Source organism: Papaver somniferum, chromosome 1 (assembly GCF_003573695.1).
Source record: "Papaver somniferum cultivar HN1 chromosome 1, ASM357369v1, whole genome shotgun sequence".
Lineage (NCBI taxonomy): Eukaryota > Viridiplantae > Streptophyta > Magnoliopsida > Ranunculales > Papaveraceae > Papaver > Papaver somniferum.
The window spans coordinates 88227238-88243183 of record NC_039358.1 but is presented as its reverse complement, the minus strand read 5'-3'; the positions used below and the strand labels follow the sequence as shown (position 1 = coordinate 88243183).

General features: G+C 37.2%; 1 protein-coding gene across 1 annotated transcript; it reads left to right on the top strand.

The window, feature by feature from the left end:
* The first annotated feature begins 1004 nt into the window (after positions 1-1004).
* On the top strand, positions 1005-14793 carry LOC113347236 (putative glucan endo-1,3-beta-glucosidase GVI). The gene is made up of 4 exons (XM_026590852.1): positions 1005-1157; positions 1309-1443; positions 2526-2583; positions 13940-14793. Exons 1-4 carry the CDS (start codon positions 1005-1007, stop codon positions 14791-14793), a joined length of 1200 nt encoding a protein of 399 aa, XP_026446637.1.
* The last annotated feature ends 1153 nt before the right edge of the window (positions 14794-15946 follow it).

Sequence of the window (15946 nt, the reverse complement as noted above, 5' to 3'; positions counted from 1 at the left end):
AACAAGGTTCTCGGACCTTGACAGTTAAAATCGTTCGCACACTGGGTACACAAACACGGTTCCCAGACCTGAATCATAACAATACAGTTCGCATACTAGGTATGCATACCATGTTGTATCCAGACATGGTTAGTTGTTCTAAACTCCCATTTCAAGCATTAAAACATCCTTAGAATACGACAATAGCTGTCTCACACAAACTATTAGCTTCAAGTAATTTTCAAGTGATCGAATGATCAATATGAAACTTTCCAAGTCGACATCAAATGATTGTCTCACACAAATCATGTAAGATGTTTCAAGGCAATTTCCATATGATCTTCTTTTGACTTAATATTTAGTTTCCAACAAATAAAATTGTTTCCAACTAAACTCGTCAAGAATAATGATGAACATAGTTAAAGCAAAAAGCTTCCAACACATATTTCGAGAAATAGATACACGAGATAAACTCATCTCGAAATATCAAATGTGTACAATGTAAAAGTCTATATAGCTATACGACTTAGTCTCATTAGAACATAGAGTAGAATAAACTTCTGAGTGATAGATAAGTTTTAGTCTCCACATACCTTTTATTGATGAAGTTCCTCCAAGCTCTCCTCAGTAGATCTTTGTCTCCAATAGATGAACGACGTGAAGTCTAAATCTCAACTACATATTTTATCCTAATCCGAGACATAGATATAAGTAGACTAGAAATCAAGACTATAGTTTTGATCAACTAAACTTGACAAACAAGCTTGGGATAACAACGCTTGTGAGTTCGACCGAGCAATGCTCTAACAATATTACCATTTTATTGGTATAGGTATATGGCATATTATTGACAGGTTCTTCTGAAGACTTCTAAAACTCTGTTATCTCAAACATCAAACAACATTTTTCCCTTAAGGATATGGTGATGTTCATCATTTCTTAGGTATTGAAGTGTGAAGAGGAACCACAATGAAATTTTTCTTTCTCGGACAAAGTACATACTTGATATTCTCCAGAAATCAAATATGCCTGGTGTTATAACTTGTTCTACACTTGATGTCAAGATGAGTAAGCATGATGGTTCACCACTTTTTGATCCCTCAGAATATGGTTCACAAGTTGAGGCTCTTCAGTACATCACTTGGACAAGGCCTGAAACATCTTATTATGTCAGTCAAGTGTGTCGGCACAAGCAGAACCCAAATGACATTCATCTCATTGCTGCTAAGAGGATACTTAGATACCTCAATTCCACTCTAGACTATGGGATTGTTTTATAAAAAAACCTTGTTGCTTTCAGTTTTTTTCTTCTGATGATGATTTTGGCAGGCAATCCAGATGACAGGTGAAGTACAAGTGGGTTATGCATTTACTTTGGCATCAATCCCATCACCTGGAGCTATAAAAAGCAGACTACGGTCTCTCGATCCTCCATTAAGGCATAATACAAATCACTTGCACACTGTTAATGATAGTTAATATTCGGTTTAACCATTGTTGTAATATTCCGTCAAGTGTAACAGATAGTTACTTATTAATCATTGTGTCTGATAAAGAGCTACAGCTGTAATGAGCCGTCTCTTCTTATCGTGTCTGTATATACGAAGTCCTTTGACATCTCTGTATTGGTTAAGCGTCATTCAAATAATACTCTTCTTTTAGTCAATCTCCAATGATGAGTTTCTATTAACTGTTTTTCCACTAATTTTAGTTTTGTGTGGTAGACTTGTCATGCCTGTGGTCGTAAGATCTTCTTTCAAGAGATTTGGTTTAGTTAAATTTTGTAGCTATTGATCGATTTAGGTAAATTAAGTTTGTGTCATTTCATCTTATCATATCTTTGTTGTATTATAGTTCTGCATAAACATGTGTACCAATTAGATTCATATTAATTTTTGTATTCGTGATATGTTCGCGATTCTAATTGCATTTGCATATTCTGCATGTTAGTTGCAACCAAAAATATTTTTATTTGAAGAAAAAGTTATTTACTTCACTGTATACAAGGTAGAAGAGAAGGATATATTTCGTGGACAAGTACAGTCGTATTCAACTGAATTATCAGCAGATTATTATCTATGATGTTGTTGAATGTCAAAGGACAACAAAAAATTTACTCCCAATTGCTTTCATCCGTGGTAATTTCAGAATTATGTTTCTTTTTAACTTCCGGAGGTGCGATCAACATGTGTTTCACCCCTGTGTATCTCAAACTGCAAAGCAAAAGCGACTAGAAGAGCACATGAGCCGTGCCCGGTGCCAGGCTCAATTTTTTTCATTTTTGATAAGAAGAGATTTCATTGCACATGGGGTACAACTTAACTATGAAAATTCAGCAATTTTTCATTGTGCCGGAAAACAAAGGCATATTTAGCCTTTTTTTTTAGCGTCCGATGTGGAAACTTTTGAATATTGTGTTTTTCCTTTTATCATGGCCATCAGAGGCCCTATTAACTCAGCTGAATAATTCCTGGGGCACACTCGTCCATTTCCCTCCGCTTATTATAGGAAGGACTCTGCACTATTTCTTTTTCTTATTTATGTAGGTGTCCAAATCATTCAAGGATCTGTATGGAACTGTTTCCACAGTCTCTGGATTGCAGGGTTAACCTCAACCACGGATAACATTTACTAACAATGGCAATAGGGGATACTAACATGAGCAAACAAAGTGGTAAATGATTTACTTTAGCAAAAAAAACTTTGTAATGTGCTATAATTGTCGGCTATGCATATGGTAACAAAGTAATAACACACGGCGATATAAAATCATTTATGGCGATATCTCATCTTCCTTGTATGCCTACCAAATTGTGCCAAGTCATTCTAATGTGATTTGTAACTTAATCACTTAACAAAAGTGTTAGTGCATTAAGTAATGAGATTATAAAATCTTTAGCTAGATCCTGAATTAATTGCATCCAACGACTTAATTATTCCTTAATTTGTCCGCATATAGTAATTTTATTTTGAAAGGATAATAATGTTGGTGATAAATGGTTATCAAATCAAATCATATTAATGTTCTCCATATATATATATATATATGGCTATCAACGAACTTTTCAATTAATGGTGCAAAAATCTCTCAAAAGGAAATGCATTTTGTAAGATTTTAAATTTGTGAAACTTTTGATTGTTCATCTATAAAAACTATTTATTACTTCAAATTTTCACAAACTATTGAAAATTTAGGAAATCATGGCTACCAACAATCCTATACCGATGAAAATAGTCCTCTTCAGTTGGGTTTTCTTCTTCGCAATTTCAACCGGTACAACATTATAACTGTTAGAGAAAATGAGTTTATAAAATAGTTTGGTTTTTGGTCTGGGTGGGATTGGAACTTAGGATCTATTGATCACTAAGGACACTAGCTCATTTTCACTATTTGTGAATGAACCTTTAGTCCCACATAGGGAAAACTAAAGATGATACCTCTCCATAAGTATTGAAAATTTTAATATTAGAGTGGCCCTTGGGTCATTAGCACTTTTGTGCGAGAGAGAGGACTTAGGCAATTGGCTAGTTGGTGCAATCACACATTTTCACACACGCGCGATGCTTCGCACCGAAGCACGCACGCCGCCGCCGCTGTTCGTCCGTGCGGGTTCGGGTCAAGACTTATCTTTTTTGGCAAAACTTCTTTTGAATTTTTGAATTAATACTTAAAAGATTTCAAACAAAATAAATCTTTGGGCGACTTTATGTCTATGCATGAATGTTATATCAACATTAATTTGCATGAATGTTTTATATCAAACTTAAATTTGCATGAACGTTTGAACGTTTTTATTTCAAATTCAAATTTGCATGAACGTTTTATATCAAACATAATGACGCATGAACGTTTCAAACCGTTGGAAAGAATTTGAATTAATTGAAATTGTTTTAATGCGCGTTTATGAGACCTCTCTCTATTCTCCCCTATATAAAGCGATCACTTTCTCTCATTTCGTTTTGTGTCCAGAAGAGCTACTATCCTCTTCTTTTCGTCTTCTCCCCCTGTGTGGTCCTTTATTTTTCATTCCGTGCGCAATTGTTGTTGAGGTCGTAAGAGTGGGAAAGTACTGTAGTGCTAACAGTGCTTGCAACGGGCAGTTTTATCCTGGATACGAACTTGACCACAGGGTATAGGCATCACTCATTCTTGAGGCGTACCGGTCAAATATCGTGTTAAGGACAGCGTGTTGAACACGTGACTCTGTCCTATGTTTGCAGTCCAATTGAGTGTCTATTTACTTTCCAGAAATTAATCCTTTTATTCTTACATCTTTCTAACATCTTTCTTGAGTGTTTTATTGTTACAGACGCAACAACCTTAACATGATACTTCTGTTTTCTGTCTGTAACAATGGGTAAAAACGATGTTGAAAGGCCTGCAAAGTTTTCTGGAAAAGACTTTAAGAGGTGGCAGTCAAAAATGTTATTCTTTATAAGTTACCATGAGTTGGATTCATATGTTCTGAAACCTTTTGATGAATCACTGAATGATGCTGGTCATGAGTCTTCTTTAGAAGAATGGAAGAGGAACAATTACATGTCTAAAAATCATATTCTGAATTGCTTGGAGGATGCTTTGTATGATTTTTACAATGCTAAAGAAAACTTCTCTGCTTTTGATTTATGGGCTGCTTTGGAGGTGAAATACCAAGCTGAAACTGCCGGAAGTAAGAAATTCTTGGTAGCTAGGCTTTATGAGTATAAAATGGTGAATGAAAAATCTGTGGTTGATCAATTCCTTGAACTCCAGCAAATTATGAATGAAATTCTTTCCGAAGGTATGGTGATTGATGAAACTTTTCAAGTGTCTACTGCTATCGAGGAATTGCCTACTTCCTGGTCCGAGTACAAGAAGAAACTGAGACATGAAACTGCTGAAGTTACTATAGTTGAACTGGGTAAGAAAATTCAAGTTGAAGAATTTTTGTGCTCCAAGGACAAAAATGTATCTTCTTCAAGGGACATGTCTTACAAAGCTCATGTGACTGAACACAAAGGTTCCAATGCTGATAAGAACCGAAACAACTCCAAGAAACCTCCAGGCAAGAAAGGTATGTTTCAGAAACCTAAATCTAGCATTAATAAAATTAGGGTGATTGCTATGCTTGCGGAAATCCTGGCCATATGGCGTTTCACTGTAGAAACCGTAAGGACCTTAAAATGAAAAATAATGCTAATTTGGTTGAAAACAACAAAGATGAATTTTCTGCCACGGTGTCTGAAGTAAAATTGGTAACAAATGTGAGAGACTGGTGGGTAGACTCTAGGGCTACCAAACATGTCTGTGGGAACAAAGAAATGTTCACCTCCTACATTAAGGTAGGGGAAGGAGACAAACTCTATATGGGTAACTCATCTGCAGCTACGGTTGTAAGAAAAGGCAAAGTTGGGCTCAAGCTCACTTCTGGAAAGACTCTCACTTTGAATGAAGTTCTTCATGTTCCGGACATCTGCAAAAATCTTGTTTCTTGTTCCGTTTTAGATGATAAGGGTTTTAAAATTGTAATAGAATCTGGGAAATGTGTTGTAACTAAGGGTAAGGATTATGTGGGGCAGGGTTATAAGACTGAGGGTCTGTATAAGCTTAATGTAAACTCTGTTGTAATTAATAATAATGATTCCTCTGCTTATGTTTGTGAGTATTTGAACGTTTGGCATGGTAGACTTGGACATGTAAATTATAAATCAATGCTTAAACTAGCCAATGTGGGCTGCATACCAAAATTTAGTTTGGAAAAGGAACACAAATGTGAAATATGCGTAGAATCAAAGTATGCTAGAAAACCTTTTAGCAAAAATGTTCATAGAAATTCTAAACCCTTAGAATTAATTCACTCAGACCTAGTTGACATGAAATCAGTTCAAACTAGAGGCGGTAAGAAATGGTTTGTTACTTTTATAGACGATTATACTAGGTACTGTCATATTTATTTTCTTAGAGGTAAGAATGATGCCTTAGAAGCATTTAAGAGGTATAAACTAGAAGTTGAAAACCAATTGAATACTACCATTAAAACCATTAGGTACGACCGTGGTGGTGAGTACATAACTCCTATAGGAGATTTCTGTGTAGAACATGGCATAATACACGAGGTTACCCCTCCTTATTCACCTCAGTCGAATGGAGTAGCTGAACGTAAGAACCGCACCCTTAAGGAGATGATGAATTCCATGTTAATTAGTTCAGGATTACCTTCGAACTTGTGGGGGGGAGCTGTCCTCTCAGCCTGCTATATCCTGAACAGAGTACCTTTTAAAGGATCGGATAAAACTCCATATGAATTGTGGAAAGGTAGACAACCTTCTTTAGCATACTTTAAATTGTGGGGGTGTTTGGCTAAGGTTCAGATCCCTAAACCTAAAGCAACCAAGATAGGATCCAAAACTGTTGACTGTGTATTCATAGGGTATCCTGAGCATACACCTGCATATAGATTTATGGTTGTGAATTCTGATGTTTCTGAAATTGGTGTAAATACTATTATGGAGTCTAGGGATGCTGTGTTTTTTGAAAATGTTTTTCCTTTAAAATCTGACTCTCGTAAGAGAGGTTTTGATCCCCTAGATGTTCCTTCAACCAGTCAGACTTTACCTTTAGAGGAAGATGAAGTAGAATTTGATCTTAGGAGGAGTAAAAGGGCTATAACCGAAACCTCTTTTGGACCTGACTTCATAACACTAGCAGAGTCTGATCCTCAGACTTATAGAGAAGCCATGACTTCTTCTGAAGCTCCGTGGTGGAAAGAGTCTTCTATTAGTGAAATGGAATCCATCAAAGAAAATGATACATGGGAGATAGTAGATTTACCTCCAAGGTATAAGGCCATAGGATGTAAATGGATCTTCAGAAGGAAACGTAACATAGATGGAACTATTCAAAAATAAAAGGCTAGGTTAGTAGTCAAAGGCTACAAACAAAAGGAAGGTGTAGATTTCTTTGATACTTACTTACCCGTTACGAGAATTACTTCCATTAGGATGTTAATTGCTATAGCCGCGGTTCATAACCTAGAAATACATTAAATGGATGTAAAGACAGCTTTTCTACATGGTGAATTAGATGAAGAAATTTACATGGAACAACCTAAGGGATTTGTAGTGAAAGGTTGTGAAAACAAAGTTTGTAAACTGAAAAAATCTTTGTATGGATTGAAACAAGCACCTAAACAATGGCATGAAAAATTTGATCATGTAATGTTTTCTAGTGGTTTTAGAATCAATGAATCTGACAAGTGTGTATATACTAAGCTTGTAAATGATGCCTGTGTGATCGTATGCTTGTATGTTGATGATATGCTTATACTTGGTACAAACATGGATGTAATTAATTCCACTAAGAACATGCTGAATGAGAACTTTGACATGAAAGACTTAGGCCCTGCAGATGTAATCTTAGGGATGAAAATTAGGAGAAATTCTAACGGTTATAGTCTTAGTCAATCTCATTATGTTGAATCTGTGCTTAGAAAATTCAATCATTTTGATTGTAAACCTGCTTATACTCCGTATGATCCTTGTTGTAAACTCAAAAAGAACAGAGGTAATGGAGTATCACAACTTGAATACTCACGAGTTATAGGAAGTATGGTGTATTTGATGAACTGTACTAGGCCAGACATTGCTTATGCTGTGAGTAGGTTAAGTAGGTATACTTGTAATCCAGGGCAGGAACACTGGGATGCACTTTTTAGAGTGTTGAGGTATTTGAAATACACGTTGACCTTTTGTTTGAATTATGAAAGGTATCCTGCCGTCCTTGAGGGATTTTGTGATGCAAACTGGATATCAGACTCAGAGGAGTCTAAGTCTACGAGTGGATATGTTTTAACTCTAGCATGTGGGGCTGTTTCTTGGAAGAGTTCCAAACAGACCTGCATAGCTCGATCCACTATGGAATCTGAGTTTATTGCGCTAGATAAAGCAGGAGAGGAAGCCGCTTGGCTAAGATGCTTTTTAGAAGACATTCCTCTCTGGCATAGGCCTGTGCCGGCTATATCTATACATTGTGATAATCAAGCTGCCATAGCTAAAGCTAAAAATAGCTACTATAATGGGAAGTCTATACATATAAAAAGAAGACACGATACCCTAAAACAACTAATCTCAAAAGGAGTTATTTCCATTGATTGGGTTAAGTCCAAAGAGAATATCGCGGACCCTTTCACGAAAGGTTTGTCCAAGGAGATATTTAGTAATGAATCTAAGGGGATGGGGCTTAGGCTCATTAAATAAACTTGCCATGAAGGATACTCAACCTTGCTGACTGGAGATCCCAAGATCAAGGTTTCGAATGAGAAACTAATTTGTGGCGGGTCAAGGTAAACACTATCAGAGAATTCATTCTCTGCCCCTTCCCTATGGTATAGACGTGATAGTGTGACTGCATGTGAGGATGACTTTCTATTAAGTCTCAATGAGTTCTATAGTTTCAATTTTAGATTGAAGTGGGGTGTAGCAGTAAACACTCTTGATAGAACTCACCTATCTGAATGTGTAAGTGGGTCGCTTCTTATGAGAAGAGAGCTGATTCTCTAGAGCATTCGGAGAAACGGGATTTGTCCAGGGCCAAAAAGGACACAACGGCACGAACTCGACAGCACCTAGAGAGATAACACGCGTGGTTATTATCGCGGATTACACCAAACGATGGTAGTTCAAGACATCGCGTTCACCGTCCATTAAGTAGTTCCGGCAATTTCTCATTAAGCAAAGGTTCAAGACCTCATGGACACCTCTTGCCTAAGTGGTATTTCTCGCTTTCCGTTTTCTGATTTTTTATCGGCATTTCCTTCATGTGGGGGATTGTTAGAGAAAATGAGTTTATAAAATAGTTTGGTTTTTGGTCTTAGTGGGATTGGAACTTAGGATCTATTGGTCACTAAGGATACTAGCTCATTTTCACTATTTGTGAATGAACCTTTAGTCCCACATAGGGAAAACTAAAGATGATACCTCTCCATAAGTATTGAAAATTTTGATATTAGAGTGGCCCTTGGGTCATTAGCACTTTTGTACCACGGAGAGGACTTAGGAAATGGGCTAGTTGGTTCAATCACACATTTTCACACACACGCGGTTCTTCGCACCGAAGCACGCACGCCGCCGCCGCCGTTCGTCCGTGTGTGCGGGCCGGGCCGGGCCGGGCTCGGGTTCGGGTGTGGGTGTGGGTCAAGACTTATCTTTTTTGGCAAAAATTCTTTTGAATTTTTGAATTAATACTTAAAAGATTTCAAACAAAATAAATCTTTGGGCGACTTTATGTCTATGCATGAACGTTATATCAACATTAATTTGCATGAACGTTTTATATCAAACTTAAATTTGCATGAACGTTTTTATTTCAAATTCAAATTTGCATGAACGTTTTATATCAAACATAATGACGCATGAACGTTTCAAACCGTTGGAAAGAATCTTAATTAATTGAAATTGTTTTAATGCGCGTTTATGAGACCTCTCTCTATTCTACCCTATATAAAGCTATCACTTTCTCTCATTTCGTTTTGTGTCCAGAAGAGCTACTATCCTCTTCTTTTCGTCTTCTCCCCCTGTGTGGTCCTTTGTTTTTCATTCCGTGCGCAATTGCTGTTGAGGTCGTAAGAGTGGGAAGTACTGTAGTGCTAACAGTGCTTGCAACGGGCTGTTTTATCCTGGATACGAACTTGACCACAGGGTATAGGCATCACTCATTCTTGAGGCGTACCGGTCAAATATCAGGTTAAGGACAGCGTGTTGAACACGTGACTCCGTCCTCTGTTTGCAGTCCAATTGAGTGTCTATTTACTTTCCAGAAATTAATCCTTTTATTCTTACATCTTTCTAACATCTTTCTTGAGTGTTTTATTGTTACAGACGCAACAACCTTAACACGATATTTCTGTTTTCTGTCTGTAACAATGGGTAAGAACGATGTTGAAAGGCCTGCAAAGTTTTCTGGAAAAGACTTTAAGAGGTGGCAGTCAAAAATGTTATTCTTTCTAAGTTACCATGAGTTGGATTCATATGTTCTGAAACCTTTTGATCAATCACTAAATGATGTTGGTCATGAGTCTTCTTTAGAAGAATGGAAGAGGAACAATTACATGTCTAAAAATCATATTCTGAATTGCTTGGAGGATGCTTTGTATGATTTTTACAATGCTAAAGAAAACTTCTTTGCTTTTGATTTATGGGCTGCTTTGGAGGCGAAATACCAAGCTGAAACCGCCGGAAGTAAGAAATTCTTGGTAGCCAGGCTTTATGAGTATAAAATGGTGAATGACAAATCTGTGGTTGATCAATTCCTTGAAATACAGCAAATTATGAATGAAATTCTTGCCGAAGGTATGGTGATTTATGAAACTTTTCAAGTGTCTACTGCTATCGAGAAATTGCCTACTTCCTGGTCCGAGTACAAGAAGAAACTGAGACATGAAACTGCTGAAGTTACTATGGTTGAACTGGGTAAGAAAATTCAAGTTGAAGAATTGTTGTGCTCCAAGGACAAAAATGTATCTTCTTCAAGGGACATGTCTTACAAAGCTCATGTGACTGAACACAAAGGTTCCAATGCTGATAAGAACCGAAACAACTCCAAGAAACCTCCAGGCAAGAAAGGTATATTTCAGAAACCTAAATCTAGCATTAATAAAATTAAGGGTGATTGCTATGCTTGCGGAAATCCTGGCCATATGGCGGTTCACTGTAGAAACCGTAAGGACCTTAAAAAGAAAAATAATGCTAATTTGGTTGAAAACAACAAAGATGAATTTTCTGGCACGGTGTCTGAAGTAAATTTGGTAACAAATGTGAGAGACTGGTGGGTAGACTCTGGGCTACCAAACATGTCTGTGGGAACAAAGAAATGTTCACCTCCTACAGTAAGGTAGGGGAAGGAGAGAAACTCTATATGGGTAACTCATTTGCAGCTGCGGTTGTAGTAAAAGGCAAAGTTGGGCTGAAGCTCACTTCTGGCAAGACTCTCACTTTGAATGAAGTTCTTCATGTTCCGGACATCTGCAAAAATCTTGTTTCTTGTGCCGTTTTAGATGATAAGGGTTTTAAAATTGTAATAGAATCTGGGAAATGTGTTGTAACTAAGGGTAAGGATTATGTGGGGCAGGGTTATAAGACTGAGGGTCTGTATAAGCTTAATGTAAACTCTGTTGTAATGAATAATAATGATTCCTCTTCTTATGTTTGTGAGTCTTTGAACGTTTGGCATGGTAGACTTGGACATGTAAATTATAAATCAATGCTTAAACTAGCCAATGTGGGCTGCATACCCAAATTTAGTTTGGAAAAGGAACACAAATGTGAAATATGCGTAGAATCAAAGTATGCTAGAAAACCTTTTAGCAAAAATGTTCATAGAATTTCTAAACCCTTAGAATTAATTCACTCAGACCTAGTTGACATGAAATCAGTTCAAACTAGAGGCGGTAAGAAATGGTTTTTTACTTTTATAGACGATTATACTAGGTACTGTCATATTTATTTTCTTAGAGGTAAGGATGATGCCTTAGAAGCATTTAAGAGGTATAAACCAGAAGTTGAAAACCAATTGAATACTACCATTAAAACCATTAGGTCCGACCGTGGTGGTGAGTACATAACTCCTATAGGAGATTTCTGTGTAGAACATGGCATAATACACGAGGTTACCCCTCCTTATTCACCTCAGTCGAATGGAGTAGCTGAACGTAAGAACCGCACCCTTAAGGAGATGATGAATTCCATGTTAATTAGTTCAGGATTACCTTCGAACTTGTGGGGGGAAGATGTCCTCTCAGCCTGCTATATCCTGAACAGAGTACCTTTTAAAGGATCGGATAAAACTCCATATGAATTGTGGAAAGGTAGACAACCTTCTTTAGCATACTTTAAAGTGTGGGGGTGTTTGGCTAAGGTTCAGATCCCTAAACCTAAAGCAACCAAGATAGGATCAAAAACTGTTGACTGTGTCTTCATAGGGTATCCTGAGCATACACCTGCATATAGATTTATGGTTGTGAATTCTGATGTTTCTGAAATTGGTGTAAATACTATTATGGAGTCTAGGGATGCTGTGTTTTTTGAAAATGTTTTTCCTTTAAAATCTGACTCTCGTAAGAGAGGTGTTGATCCCCTAGATGTTCCTTCAACCAGTCAGACTTTACCTTTAGAGGAAGATGAAGTAGAATTTTATCTTAGGAGGAGTAAAAGGGCTAGAACCAAAACCTCTTTTGGACCTGACTTCATAACACTAGCAGAGTCTGATCCTCAGACTTATAGAGAAGCCATGACTTCTTCAGAAACTCCGTGGTGGAAAGAGTCTTCTATTAGTGAAATGGAATCCATCAAAGAAAATAATACATGGGAGATAGTAGATTTACCTCCAGGGTGTAAGGCCATAGGATGTAAATGGATCTTCAGGAGGAAACGTAACATAGATGGAACTATTCAAAAATACAAGGCTAGGTTAGTAGTCAAAGGCTAGGATGACTTTCTATTAAGTCTCAATGAGTTATATAGTTTCAATTTTAGATTGAAGTGGGGTGTAGCAGTAAACACTCTTGATAGAACTCACCTATCTGAATGTGGAAGTGGGTCGCTTCTTATGAGAAGAGAGCTGATTCTCTAGAGCATTCGGAGAAACGGGATTTGTCCAGGGCCAAAAAGGACACAACGGCACGAACTCGACAACACCTAGAGAGATATCACGCGTGGTTATTATCGCGGATTTCCCCAAACGATGGTAGTTCAAGACATCGCGTTCACTGTAGTTCCGGCAATTTCTCACTAAGCAAAGGTTCAAGACCTCATGGACACCTCTTGCCTAAGTGGTATTTCTCGCTTTCCGTTTTCCGATTTTTTTATCGGTATTTCATTCATGTGGGGGATTGTTAGAGAAAATGAGTTTATAAAATAGTTTGGTTTTTGGTCTTGGTGGGATTGGAACTTAGGATCTATTGGTCACTAAGGACACTAGCTCATTTTCACTATTTGTGAATGAACCTTTAGTCCCACATAGGGAAAACTAAAGATGATACCTCTCCATAAGTATTGAAAATTTTGATATTAGAGTGGCCCTTGGGTCATTAGCACTTTTGTGCGAGGGAGAGGACTTAGGAAATGGGCTAGTTGGTGCAATCACACATTTTCACACACACGCGGTGTTTCGCACCGAAGCACGCACGCCGCCGCCGCCGTGCGTGCCGGGCCGGGCTCGGGTTCGGGTTCGGGTGTGGGTCAAGACTTATCTTTTTTGGCAAAACTTCTTTTGAATTTTTGAATTAATACTTATAATATTTCAAACAAAATAAATCTTTGGGCAACTTTATGTCTATGCATGAACGTTATATCAAACTTAAAATTGCATGAACGTTTTTATTTCAAATTCAAATTTGCATGAACGTTTTATATCAAACATAATGAAGCATGAACGTTTCAAACCGTTGGAAAGAATCTGAATCAATTGAAATTGTTTTAATGCGCGTTTATGAGACCTCTCTCTATTCTCCCCTATATAAAGCGATCACTTTCTCTCATTTCGTTTTGTGTCCAGAAGAGCTACCATCCTCTTCTTTTCGTCTTCTCCCCCTGTGTGGTCCTTTATTTTTCATTCCGTGCGCAATTGTTGTTGAGGTCGTAAGGGTGGGCAAGTACTGTAGTGCTAACAGTGCTTGCAACGGGCAGTTTTATCCTGGATACGAACTTGACCACAGGGTATAGGCATCACTCATTCTTGAGGCGTACCGGTCAAATATCGTGTTAAGGACAGCGTGTTGAACACGTGACTCTGTCCTCTGTTTGCAGTCCAATTGAGTGTCTATTTACTTTCCAGAAATTAATCCTTTTATTCTTACATCTTTCTTGAGTGTTTTATTGTTACAGACGCAACAATAACAACGTTTCATATCCTATAAATTTCAACTTTGTTGTTTTATTTCTTTTGTGTTAAACTCATCTTACTCTTTCTATGTTAATATCCATTCAGGAGCTATACAAATTGGAATTAATTATGGAGATGAGGGTGACAATCTCCCTTCTCCAGACGCAGTCCCAACCATACTCCAACAACATAACATCCAACGTGTGCGCATCTTCAATCCAAATCTCAGTTTTCTAAGGGCGATAAACAATACTCTCATCGAAGTAGTCCTAGGAACACTCAATGAAGATGTTCTGACGCTCGCAAGTGACGCGTCCTATGCAACGTCATGGATCAACACCAATATCATTCCATTTACAAACGTGAATTTCAAATACATATCAGTTGGTAATGAAATTACGTTCCCTGGAAACTACGCAAGTTCTTTAGTTGCAGCGATTCAAAATCTCGATGCTGCTCTTAAAACTTCTAATAGACCAATCCCCGTTACAACCGCTATCGATATGCTCCCAATAGCAGTGTCATATCCACCTTCTGTAGGGAGATTTACTGATGATTCAACACCGATATTTAGATCCCTTGCATCATTCCTTAACACCAATGGGTACCCTCTCCTTGTGAATGCTTACCCTTACTTCGCTTACCTTGGCTCTGGAGGTGTAAGTTTGGATTATGTATTGTTCAACACCACCGATGTTGTTGTCCAAGATGGTGAATATGGATACAAGAATATCCTTTATGCTATGGTTGATGCAATTTATGCAGCACTAGAGAAATTGGATGCACCTGATGTTCGGATTGTCGTGGCTGAAACAGGTTGGCCTTGGTCAGGGAACGATGTGGCGACGACAGACTATGCTTCAATGTACAATAACAATTTGATTGCTCAATTAACATCAACAACAGGTACACCCAGGAGACCTAGTGTTGAACTAGAAACATACATATTCTTTGTTTAATGAAGATCTCAAACCTGAAGGAACCGAAAGAAGTTGGGGTATTTTAACTCATGATGGCGGTGAAATGTACCATGTTAATTTTCCATAGTTAATTAAGATGATATGTAAGAGGGAATTCTTATAGTATTATCAGTTATTTTCTTGACGTATTTCCTAAAAGTCGATTAGTAATTTGATTTTGGGATTAAAAAATGTTGGGCAGTTAGTAGGATGTATTCTTGTTATAAATCAAGTTTATTCTTATTTCTCCTCTTCTCCTTTCTACTTTTTATTTCGTAACAATTCCGAGTTAATGCAATATTATTTGAAAATGTCGCATCTGTCTTGAGATGTATCCACCGTCCAAAAGAGGCGGGAAAAATCTGAGCGTTCATTTCTTACTTTCATGATTTAACTAAGTTTTCCCTATCAATTTTTTTTTATTCTGTGTCAGCCACCTCTTCCCTTATTCTGAACTTTTTCTTCTCAAACCTTATGCAAACCCTTTTATCGACTCTGTTTTCGAATTCCCGAGCCTACTATTTCATGATTATTAATTGGTTAATGAATTTTTGGGCATTCCATTAAAGCAAAGCTATTGGTTTGGGATGATAGCTGATGGTTTAGGTAGCCTAACAATGTGCATTCTTAGACGATGCTAAGCTCAGAAGACACCAATGAAAAACATTATAGTGTAACCTAAAATCCAATGTTATTGGTAGTAGGGTATGTACTCATCACTATCCGGTAAAGTTAATGTGGCTTCTCTAATATAATGAGATGAAAACAATCAAGAATTTTATTAAATTAGTCTTTTTATATTATTTTTAAAGGAAGCATAATTTATAATTTTCATGACGTTATACTAAAATACTAAATATTTTGTAATTGATATATGAAAAATTGTAATGAATTACGTAATTAGTTTTTTTTCACTGAGTAGATTTCTAAAGTCCACAATTAATACAAGAGAAGGTAAAAATAAATATCCCATTCTTTTTTATAGATGGTATTGCTAATGACATCTTTAGTTATAGACTCTATTGAAGTTTTTTAATCGTTCTGCACGTATTACGGAAAAGCCTGATGGAAGTTCTGGATCCTTGGAAAAACGACTTAATCACACACGAAAGTAATAGGAACATGGTGTTAGAGCATAGCTCGGTCAACCTCG

Excerpts from the sequence above, each read along its gene's own strand:
- LOC113347236 (XM_026590852.1), top strand. The coding sequence starts at position 1,005 with ATGCCTGGTGTTATAACTTGTTCTACACTTGATGTCAAGATGAGTAAG. Across the intron at positions 1,444-2,525 it reads ATACAAATCACTTGCACACT|GTGTCCAAATCATTCAAGGA; the intron begins GTTAATGATAGT and ends TTATTTATGTAG. Across the intron at positions 2,584-13,939 it reads CACAGTCTCTGGATTGCAGG|GAGCTATACAAATTGGAATT; the intron begins GTTAACCTCAAC and ends ATATCCATTCAG.